Source organism: Lipotes vexillifer, unplaced genomic scaffold (assembly GCF_000442215.2).
Source record: "Lipotes vexillifer unplaced genomic scaffold, Lipotes_vexillifer_v1.1 scaffold966, whole genome shotgun sequence".
Lineage (NCBI taxonomy): Eukaryota > Metazoa > Chordata > Mammalia > Artiodactyla > Lipotidae > Lipotes > Lipotes vexillifer.
This window is the reverse complement of record NW_006795769.1, coordinates 757,686-769,030: the sequence shown is the minus strand read 5'-3', so window position 1 is coordinate 769,030 and position 11,345 is coordinate 757,686. Positions and strand designations below refer to the sequence as shown.

Sequence of the window (11,345 nt, the reverse complement as noted above, 5' to 3'; positions counted from 1 at the left end):
GGGGGGGGGGCGGCTGCTGGGCTGGGGGGTCTTGTGCCCCTCCTTTCTGTCTCTCTGCGCCTCTCGGAGATGGTTCCAAGCCGTCTGGGATGCCTGCCAGAGACATCCCTTAATTCTATGACGAAGCCCCTCTGGCTTCTGTTGGAGGTAGCCTGCGGGGGCCGGGAGCCTGGAGCAGAGGTAGACTCGTGCTTGGGCCTCAGTGCTTCAGGTCTGAGGCCAGAGGGCCAGGGACACAGATTGGGGCAGTGTGTCCCTGCCAGGGCCACTGGGCGAGGTGGACTGGGCTCCGTGCCATGACCAGGGCAGGCCTGGATGCCGTGCGCCAGGGGAGAGGCCGGCAGGGCAGCCCGGGGAGCAGGGATGGTCACGGGGGCCTGAGGTCCTCCTCCGGGTGCCGGGCGCCGGCCCAGAGGACCAGATGGTTCTCTTTACGAGGGGAGCGCTGGCGGCCGGGGGCAGAGAGCCCGGAAAAGCCTGCAGCTGGCCCTCGTCTCCGTGCTGCTCCCTGATGTTGTTTTTTGCTGGAAAATCAATTCTGCAAATCCAGCTGGGCCCTGGCCCGGAGCAGCTGGGGGCGGAGCAGCCGGTGCTTGGGCAGATGCGGACCCAGTGCCTCTTCCTGCCTCCTCTGGGCCCTTTCTGGGCCCAAAGCGGGGAGGCGGGGCAGGAGGGGCAGCCGGGCAGAGACTCAGAGGCCGCAGGGAGAGAGCCTGCCCCCAGCCCCATGTCCTACTCAGGCCACCCCCAGGACAACTGTCCCCTGAGCTCTGGCCCAGGGCCCGGCGCATCCACAGACCCTGGCAACGGGCACCCACTCACTGTCCCCATGGCCCTGAGCCCCAGATCCAGGGCAGAGGCCTGAGGGCAGCCACCACTGGGTTCCTCGAAGGACCACAGTGGGGGCAGCCCTGATGGAGGGGAGGCCAGATGGCCGGGCCTGCAGATGGGCGGGCAGTCTGACCTCGGCCCCCACTCCCGCGCCAGGTTCTGCTTTGCTCTGCAGATCACAGGACCGCCAGCGGGGTGTGCCCTGAGCCCCCGTTGTCCCGGCCCCTCCTTGGATGGAGCCCATGTCGGGGACACGCAGATCCAGCCGTTTTCTCCCTTGTGGGCTGCGCTTTTGCAGTCCTGATGTTTAAGAAGCCATTCCACCCCCATTCCGGCCACAGGGAGATGCCGTCCACAAAAGGGTGTCCTTTCCCATTGACTCGTGTCCCCGTGGCATCTCAAGGTTCCACACACACATACACAAGCGCACACAAGCACACACCCCCCGAGCCAGCTCTCTCCGGGTTCTCTTCCGTTTGGCCCCATCTCTGTCTCTGTCGCTACGTCTGCTTTTTAACGTGCCTTCAAGTTTTATAATCCCAAATTCACAGACCCGTTAGTCCATATACACTTGGAGATAAGAATTTGCTGACAATAAACAGCTGGCATTTTGACCAGGCTGCAGTGGACCTCAGTGTTCCTATGCAGAGAATGTGTATTTCAGTGCTACCCCCCGTGACACCACCCACCAGCAGAGACTGGTGGTCGCATCCTGATGGGTCAGTGTCTCCCCAGAGGCCGGCGGCCGTTGCTAATTCCCAGGCTGCTCATCAAGCTTCTTTCTTCTGGAGTCAGTGCAGTGTGTCACACACAGTCCGGATCTTAAGATCGGCGAGGTTGTTGAGGAACCTTTGCTCACACGTCTTTCCGTGGGTTCATCAAAGCCATTTGTGAGCCGCCGGCAGAGCTCTTGGTGTGAAACGGCCCCGCCGTCTTCTGATGGGTCCTGGGGGAGTCGGGATTTCTGTGCCGAGGCCTATTGGCACACGTCGGCTGGCTTGTCTCTTCCTTTTCCCATATAGCCTGACCCCTTCCTTCATGCTCCCGCCTCGTAGCTGTGGCTGTGACTGGCAGCCTCAACCCTGCGACCTCCATTCCCAGAGGGAAACCCTGGCTGCCAGGGTGGGACCCGCTGAGGTCACAGGGCAGCGTGCGGAGGGGCTGCCCTGGGCGCTGAGGGGCAGCTGGGGCCCACGGGGGCTCCTTGCCTCCCCACCGCCCTCCCTGGAGCCCCCAGCCCCTTCCAGCCTGTGCCCGAGACCCTGGAGTCACCCTGACCGCCCCCTTCTCTAGCCCACACCCCGAACCGGCAAGGCCGGCGGCTGTTTTCTCCAAATACATCTGGAAGCCACCCCCTTTCCCACCAAGTCAGCCACCTTCGGGCTCTCGGGTCCCTCAGAAGCCTGGGCGGCCAGGCAGGGCCGGACAGGGGCTCCTGTGGCTGCTGGTGATGAGGTGAGGGACCCCCGCCCCAGGGTGCGGGCCTGTGGGAGGGGATCCCAGGACTCGGTGCAGGGCCTGAGGACATGGGGCCTGGCGGCTCTTGGGCTCCTGACTTAGGCCCTGGAGCCGATGGGGGCTGCTCCATGAGGCAGTGACGTGTCACAGGGGCCACCTGCGGGGTCGGCCTCGAGACCACAGGCACTGGCCGCACCGGCCAGTGACCTCCGAGGAGTTGGGGACAGGAGCTCCGGGTGGGGTGCTGTCCCCTGAGACCAGGTCAGGAGGGGCAGGGCTAGCAGGGAGGGGGCAGAAGAGGTTTCTCTTTAAAGATGGGGGTGATCAGAGGCCCCAGGGTGAGCACCGAGAAGCCTCCAGGCCCGGAACCAGCCACTGGACAGAGCAGGTGCAGGCCAGGCCCAGAGGGGCAGCGCCATCCTATCCGTCACCCTCGCAAGATGGTCTGCAGTGGGCACTGGTCCAGGGTCTCACCCAGTGGGGTTGGGCTGGGGTCCAGAACTTTGTCCCACCCGCGGCAGAGTGGCCGTGCCTGCAAGGCCTCCTCCCCGCCAGATGCTGCCCCACCCAGCTGGGAAGGAGCCCCTGGAGCAGCGCGCTGGGCCTGACCCCCCGCCTCCCCACCAGTCAGCGTGCGGGTGACAGGAGGGTATCTCAGACACGTGAGGTTTTACGAAATCAGCTCCCCTGAGCCCGCTGTCAGGAAGCTACTGAAGGACGTGCTTCAGCAAAATGAGTGTGAAAACCCGAGAGGGAGTCGTGGGCTCGGCCCACGCCGACACGGGGAGGTCTGAGGCCTCCGATCTGAGGAAGGGCCCAGATTCACTGATTCATTCCCACCCTCACACGCTGGGCATGGGGCAGAGAACAAAACGGACGAAGGGCCGGCCTCTGGAAGCTCACACTCCTGCAAAGGAAGTTAGACCAAAAGAGGGCTCAAATTAAAATATCAAGTTTCAGCTCTGACATGGAAAGAGCTCAGAAGCGTCAGCCCTGTCCTTACAACAAGGAAAAATCAACAGGGTTTCCTGGACCCATTCCAGAACTGAGGTCACAGGGTAAAGCGCCACCCTGAAATCTGGGGGGACAGCTGACAACAGCATCCCAGGCGAGAGCAGATCCCCTGGAGCTGAGGCCATGGGAGCAGAACCTGGTAGGAAGCGTCCCAGGGGGCAGGGCGGCCCAGAGACATGACGCCTCCAGGAAAGAAGCCTCGCCACCCCCAGTCACCGGACCCCCGACCAACACGTGCGCTGGGAGCAGCTATCCCACCGAGCTCCGTGCGCACACCCGACGTCTGGCTCCGACCCCCTCTGGGCGAGGCCCACACTGACCTGTCCAGGCCAGGGCTGACGGACAGGAGGCCCCTGTGCTGATCATGGTGATGAAGCCGCTCTAAGATTCCTGGACGCGTCTCCTGGCCTCTGCACGTCGCAATTCTATGGCGATACCAAGAGTAGAGATGCAGGGACTGGGTGATAACTGGGCCCAGGGAAGGGACGAAGGGCATGTGTCCACACACAGCAGACGTACACCTAGTGCTCTCAGCAACCCCTACGAGGCCCGGAGGGGACATGCCCGGGCAGAGGGCTGGTGTCTCTACAGGAGCTCGGGGCTGGGCCAACCATCAACACTGTCCTCTGTGGGGGACACCTGGGGGCCCTTGTCCCCGTAGAGCACCCCCCTCCTGAGGGAGACCTGGGGGCCCTGGTCCCCGTGGGCGGCCCCGTGCACCACCTGGGCTGGTGGTGTAGGAGTCGCCCCACCTGCACTCACTCCTGAAGATGAGGCTGGATTGTCTTTTTTTTCCTAGGAGATTTGAAGCAGAGTTGATCTCATAAAATGACTGGAAGGTACACCTCCTTTCTTTCTGTCCTGTGGAATCAGCTGGTAATTAGTGTTTTTTCTACTTTAAATATTTTTTAGAACTATCCATTGATGCCACTTGTAATTTTCTTTCAGGAAGTTTTTTTTTAAGTTCAATTTCTTTTAAGTTATCCAGCAATTCAGATCTTTTACTTTTTGCCTGTTTTAGCAAAAGTGTGTTTTCCTTTTTTTCTAAATTCTCATCAGAACGTTGGCATCACGTTCTCTGTCATTTATTGACGTCGCCAACAGGCTCATTTTCAGTCCTGTTCTGGTGGTAAATTCCCTTATCTGAATTTAGTAATTTTACTAATTTAGAGAACCAACCAGTGGAATTCTTGACACTCTACTATATATTTCCGTTGTATTTGATTAATTCCAATCTTATGTTTATCACGTACATCCATCTATAATTTAAAAGTTGATTTTTTCAGTGTTTTTTCTAGCTGCTAAGATACATATAAATATGTCCTTATTCCAGCCTTTATATCCTTTTCTCAAATTCGTACCGCCTCTCACTTTTCTTCTAAGTCACTACCCCGCCAGCTCCCAGTTACGTTAGCTGCTGCCCAGTTTGTGCGAGCTGTACTTTCACTGTTGTTCAGGACTCCCGAGGGGGACCACTGAAGACGGAACAGCTGAGAACCTTCCACGATCAAGTTAACGACTCAAGGGTAAGCGGCTCCAGAAGCAGAAATGAACCGAAACCCGGCGTGGCCCCGAGTGGTGGGGGACGGTGGCCGCGGGGACCGTGGCAGGTGGCGAGTGTGGAGCGCGACACAGCTCCCGCCCCGGGTTCCGTGCCCACACCCGGGCGGGGACGTGGGCAAAACCGAGGCACTTTCCCCAGAAGTTTCCCGTAAGCGAGCGTTTGCCCTCGCAGGACCCAGGGAGGAGTCCAGGGGCGAGAGGCCGAGGGGCCGAGGGGCCGGAGCTGGCGGCCCGGGACCTGCTGCGGCAGGTGGCAGGAGGGACACGCCCCGTCCCCGCCCTCAGGCCCCCGTCTGGCAGCAGCTGCTGAGCAAGTGCAGCCACGCATCCCAGCCACGCGGTGCGGCCGGACGCACGGGCGCGGCGGGGCTCCCGGAGGCGGTGGCGTGACGAGGACAAAGTGGTGTCGCTGAGCACGTCCCTGCGAGCCTGGAGCCAGCGGTCTCTGCCGCCCCCAGGGGCCCGGGTCCAAGGCCGCCCGAGGGCGGAGGGCGGGGGTGGCAGCGGCCAGCACTCAGGCCGCAGCGCCCCTCCTGCGGTGACAGCGGGGCTCACTGGGCCGTCCATCCATCCAGCCCCACGGCCACCAGCGCTAGGAGAGAGGAGGACTGACCCCGCCTGTGTCCCGGTGAGACGGAGCCGATAGAACAGATGCTGGACGTGCCGGCTCTTTCTGGGGCTTTTATTTCTTTAAAATAATTCATACAAATGGTTACGGTCACAAACATGATTTTAACCAAAATATTGCTAGCCTACCACATCAGCAGGACGGCACCGCGCGGCCAGGCGCCGCAGCCCCGCCGCCCGGGACGGGGGCCCACGCGCTCCTCTGCACCGCTAGCGACGCCGTCTTCATTTGGAACAGGAGGGGGTTCATGCCAAAGTTAGGAAAGACAGCCTTTGTTTTGTTTTTCTAAATTATTCTAAAAATAAGACAAGCAGGTAGAAAAAACAATGCACTGTGTGGCGTAAAAAGAAAACGGGAAGGTTTCATTGTCCTGAGAAGTTTGCCAACTGCCTGGTTCGGGATGCGATCCACACACGAAAGGGAGAACGTCTGAAGCAGACCCGCTGAGCCCTACCTCGGGCTTCTCCTGCCGACAGCTAAGCAAACAAATCCTTTGCGACGTTCTAAAGACTGGACACAGACGGGGACACTCATGATAGAATTAACTACTGACTCTTCCGCTGCTGAGCGGGGACGCAAAGGACACGGCAGCGGCCGGCCCTCGGGACGGGACAACTACAGCTGATGCGGGGAGAGGGTGCCACCTCTCACCCCTGGCGCCCGGACCGTCCCGGAGGCCGTGGCCGCCTGCGGCGCCGCCCCTGCACACGCCTGTCCGAGGGCTTGGCCGGTGCCCAGGCTGCGGAGCTCTGCCCGGGCTACAACTGGTCACTCGCATGGTCTCTATCCGCCTCGGGCTTGACGGTTTGGCCAGGAGAAGGCGCGTGGGGTGGGTGGGACACGGGGGGCAGGCCGTGGGACAGGGACATGGCGCTGGGGACGATGCCTTCGACTGCGGCGGGGATGCCGCTGGGGGCCACGCCCACGACGCCTGGGGGGTACCTGCTGGGAGAGAAAGGAGGCAGGTGAGGCCAACAGGGCAGGACCCCAGGCTGCTCCTGAACGCCGCCTGCTAAGGGACGACGTCGTCCCACTCCCTGTGTGGCCACCACCCAGACAGACGGTCTCACGTCCACCGGGCCCTGAAGGCCACCCCCGCTCACCTGTAGGCGGCCCCGTTGAGCTCGGGGTGCACCACGGCCGGGTCCACGCTGGCCCAGTGGGTGGCGGCCGCCAGGTGGTCTTTGTTCACGCAATTCTTCAGACTGTCAGGGATCCGGCCTGGGGGACGCCGGAGAGACGGGAGGGACGGCGCCTGCGTCAGGCGGCTGCCACCAAGGGGACCCCAGAGGCAGGGGCTCCACCGGAGACACGGAGAGTCGCCACAGACTCGCTCCCCTTAGGCACAGGGGGTCCTGTCTGGGCAGTGTTGCCCTCAAAGCTCGGGGACCCCCAACCCCAAGCAACCGATCTCAGCTCAGCAGTGCCCCCAACCCCAACTGCTTGGCCAGGGGGTTTCAGACAGAAGCTGACAGGTTTACACGTGTAAGTGACTTTTTACAAGGTGGAGGAAACACCCCACGAGCTGGCACCCCAAGCAGGACAGCCAGCGAGCGCCACACACGCGACGCGAGGGCCTGGGCTGCGCTCGGCCCCTCCGTGTTTGGGGTCTGCCACGCCTGGCCCCGGGCGGCCCGTCTCCCTACCCACCCCCCTACCCACCCCGCAGAAGATGCCGCGGCCTCGGGGCCCCCGCCTGGCGCACCTGTGACGGCTCTCCGGATCTCCCGGGCCGCCTCCTCACGCATCTCGATGGAGGCCTGCTCGCTATACCAGGCCGCGTGTGGGGTGCAGATCAGGTTGGGTGCGTCCTTCAGGGGGCCCTGGCTAAAGCTGCACGGCACACAGGAGGTCAGAGGCCCTGCGCCTGCCCGGAGCCACACCCCACCCTCCATCAGACTTGGTGGCTCCCTCTGAAAGACAAACCTGCCCACGGGCTCCTGACTGCAGTGGGGAGGGGCCTTCGCTGGGGGGGACGCTGCCCGCCCCTCCCTGCAAGTGGCTGTGAGCTCTAGACCCCAGGCCCTCTGGACACCGCTCCATCCTGGAAGGGTGAAGACCCACCTGGAGCTGTCCGGCTGCCCCAGACGGGCGTTTCAGCCGTGAGGCCTCTGACGTGGCCACATGGGGGCCAGCCGCCTCGTGCCCCCGGCCACCCAGCAGGACGCCTGGTCTGAGCCCTTCCCACCAGGTGCAGGGGACTGGATCGTCCTGGCCCACAGTGGTGGCCTCCCCTCACTCTGAGATTTGGCCAGGGAGGAAGGTCTGCCCCACGTGGGATCTCAGGCTCCCTTGTCCTCGGACCCTCAGCTGCCCGAGGCCGGGGCCTGGAGGCTGTGCGTGGGCATCGGGGCCCCACTCCCTCGCGGCACTGTGGCCACCGGGTCAGACGCAAGCTAGTGCGGGCCGTAAGCTGGGTGAGCGCCGGCTCGGGGACCCCAGGGCACCACCGGCAGGCACCTGAATGGCTCCGACTCGTGCACGTCCAGGGCCGCACCGCGGATCCGCCCCTCCTTCAGGGCCTGAGCCAGTGCCTTCTCGTCCACAAGGCCGCCCCGAGCCGTGTTCACCAGGAAGGCCCCTTGTCTCATCTGGGAAGACACGAGACAGTGCGGCCTGAAGACGCTCCCCTGCCCGTTCAGGGAAGTGGCTGCCCTGCTCCTCGGTGAGGGATTCCTTGTGACCCCTATTTCACCCCAACTAAGCCCACCCCGTCGTCGGGCTCCGGTGGCCGTCCACCAGCTCGGAGCAGCTCGTGCCTGTCCGGGCCTCACTGAGTCCTCGGGGACTGCACAGCCCCCGGCCACGCCCTGTCCCCCAGAGGCCCAGACCCACTGGGTGAGAACCAACGAAGGTGCCCGGCCTCACCCTCTCCAGGGCTTCAGGAGCCTGGGGCGGACAGCAGGTGAGGCCCCAGGCAGACACACTGAATGTACACGCACGCCCACCCACACGTACACGTGCACACACGGACGCGCATGGAACAACACGTGCACGTGTGCGCACACACCTACGTGCACACGTCAATGCAGGCGGCCACCCCACGCTTAAATACACGTATACACAGGTGTGTGTACAAGCCCACGTGCACACACACACGTGGGGTGGGCACTGTTGGCGAAGCTGACCCACCCCTACGTACATACGCTGTGCACGCCTGCAACACAGCTCTCTGCGCACGCAGGCACTGGAAAGGCCCCGTGCCGCCGTTCGGGGAAGAGAGGGCCCCGTGGCAGGGCCTGCGCGGCGGCCGGCAGGCATGGCGTCGGGTGGGGCCCCGGGCCGCAGACCTGTTTGACGGTGAAGTCGTTGATGAGGTGGTGGTTGTGCTCGTTGAGGCCGCAGTGCAGGGTCACGCAGTCGCTGTGGAAGAGCAGGTCCTGCAGCGTGCTGACCCGCTGCAGCCCCAGCGCCCGCTCCGTGCCGTCCGCCAGGTAGGGATCGTAGAACAGCACGTTGAAGCCAAAGGCCTTGGCCCGCAGCGCCACCGCCTGCCCCACGCGACCTGGGGGGCGACAGGGCGTCACCACGGCACCCCTCTGGCCGCCCCGCCTCCGTTCCCCGTCTGCCCGGGGTGGGCCTGAGGCGTCTGCTCCCAGAGGCCCAGCGGCAGGACGTGCGCAGGACGAGGCTCTGCGGAGAAGAGGCGGGGCTCCGGGGGTCTGGGGAGCACCGACGGGGGCCCCGCGGATACACGGGGCGGTGAGGCAGGGGCTGCAGTGTCAGGACAGGCCCCAGTGCCCCGGGGGCCGAAGCCCTCTGTCCTTGGCTCCCGAGAAGACAAAGCAGGGATGCAGCAGCGTAGGCCGGGAGCTGGGGGGGGGCAGGCACGCCAGGGCCCTGCGCTTGGGCCCACGGGACACTGTGGAGGCTGCTGAGGCGCCAGCGCAGAGGGCCCAGGGAGGACGGGCACCCGGTGGTCCTGTCGACCAGCCACGGTGCCAGCGCCTCAGAGCCGTCACTCACACTGCCTGCTGGGTGACACTGGCACGAGAGCCCCCGCGCGGCTGGCCCCGCCTTAGGCCACTACACCTACGACGTCAGTCCCCCGTTCCAGGGACCAAAAGAAACCCGAGGAGGATTTTTCACTTTTATGAAAAAAGGCGAAAGCGAAATTGCGTTCAGCGTGTCTGGCAGGTGCCGTTACAGAACCCCTCTGTCCCCGGGAACCGCACACCATGTCTCAGCGTGGAGCTGCCGTGACCACGGCCTCCACGAGCGACGTGCATCCAAAGGCTGCTGCTCTTTCCTCTACGGCACTCGGGCCACAGAAGGTCTCAGGGGGCCGCTCTGCCTTGGGGCGGTGGGGAACCAGAACAGAGACTCTCGGAGTCCCGAGGGGCGCGGGGAGGGCCCGTGGTCCCCAGGGCCGCCGGGCGCTGGTTGAGATGCAGTCTCTGGGGCGTCCCCACCGCACTGAACGTCTTGACCGACACTGTCTAGAGGTGGCTGCCCCAAGCCCACTGGCCAGGCACAGCAGCTCCCCATCCTGGCTCCTTCCTCCCGGCCTGCAGCACACCGCACGGGCCGGGCCATCCCTGCCCTGCTGGGAGCCTAGGTGCCGGGTGCAGGGCACTCACAGGGCTACGGGGCTCTGGCCAGCCCTGGCGTCTGTGTTTGCACATCCAGCAGGACAGCAAGTCGTGTCGGGGAGGGACACCCCTGTGCCCCACGGACACCCGTGACCCTGACCCCCTGCACTAATGCAGGCGCGTCTCTGCCCTGCAATTCCCCCACGGCTGCACGAGGCGGCACCTTTGCCGTGGAGAACCTGTGAGACAGCTGATGGGGCCGCAGGAAGCTACAGTCCCGCCCATGCTGGGTGGCCCAGGTGGACGGGCAGGCCCCTCCCGCCACACTGCCCTCCCCTGCTTCCCCAACCCCTAAGGCCCGCACCACCCCAGCACCTCTGCCCCCGGATCCTGCCTGCCCCCCCACCCCACATCTCCATTCCCTGGTGTGCTGTCTGAGCGCAAGGGGCCCAGGGTTGGCGCAGGACACCGGCCTGCAGGGCATGCGAGTGAGCGGGTGAGTGGAGGCAGCAGCCTCCGTCCACCCAGAGCAGGGCTCTGGGCAGCCTGCCCGGCCACCACCCAAAGGCCTTGTGCATTCAGTCGCAGGGCAGGGGAACTGCAGAGTGAGCGTGCGTGACCACATGAGCATGTGTGACCCCAAGAGCACCTATTTAACACCTGTGTGTGTGCATGGGCCCCACTAGGTGTTCCCGGGGTGGAGAAGGGCCAGCACAGTCTCTGGGGCAGAGACTGTTCCCTGGCTGGGCCACCACGTCAGGTGGGGGCACCTGCCAGCAGCACAGCCTCAGGGTCCGCAGAGCCTGTGCACGGGGGCAAAGGCCATCGCACCTAGCCCGATGATGCCCAAGGTCTCCCCGCGGATCCTGGCGGCTCCAGAAGCCACCTCTCGGATCTGCTCAACACTCTGGACCCGCGTGCCTTCCCGTAGTGCCTGGTGCAGCCACGTGGTCCTGCGGTACAGGTTGAGGATGTGGCACATGGTGGAGTCGGCTGTCTCCTCCACGGACGCGGCCGGCACGTTGCAGACGGCGATGCCTGCGGACACGAGATGCGCGGGGCAGTCACTAGAACGGTCCTGGGCCTCACGTCCCTGCCCCAGGGTGCTGGGAGACAAATGCAGGTTACCTGCCCCATGCCACGTGGGAAAGCCACCCACGGGTCCAGTGGGCAGACAGGGTGGGGAACAGAAAGAAAGAGGGGCCGCCTGGGCAGATGCCCACACCTGCTTCTGCCCCTCCTGGACCACTTGCCACTGGACCTTCTGGAAAGGGGTCTTGGCCAGGTCACACCTCCCCGGGCCCTGCCCTCCTCCCACC

The 11,345-nt window shown here is 63.9% G+C and overlaps 1 protein-coding gene across 1 annotated transcript in view; it reads right to left on the bottom strand.

Moving 5' to 3' along the window:
* Nucleotides 1–6,252: 6,252 nt before the first annotated feature.
* CTBP1 (C-terminal binding protein 1) overlaps nt 6,253–11,345 on the bottom strand; it is a 16,447-nt gene continuing 11,354 nt past the window's right edge. Inside the window, exons 4-9 of the mRNA XM_007467885.1 lie at nt 10,858–11,064; nt 8,785–8,999; nt 7,955–8,085; nt 7,200–7,327; nt 6,598–6,715; nt 6,253–6,436 (exon numbers count right to left, since the gene is read on the bottom strand). Coding sequence (XP_007467947.1) covers nt 6,253–6,436; nt 6,598–6,715; nt 7,200–7,327; nt 7,955–8,085; nt 8,785–8,999; nt 10,858–11,064 — 983 coding nt within the window. The remainder of the gene's footprint in view (nt 6,437–6,597; nt 6,716–7,199; nt 7,328–7,954; nt 8,086–8,784; nt 9,000–10,857; nt 11,065–11,345) is intronic.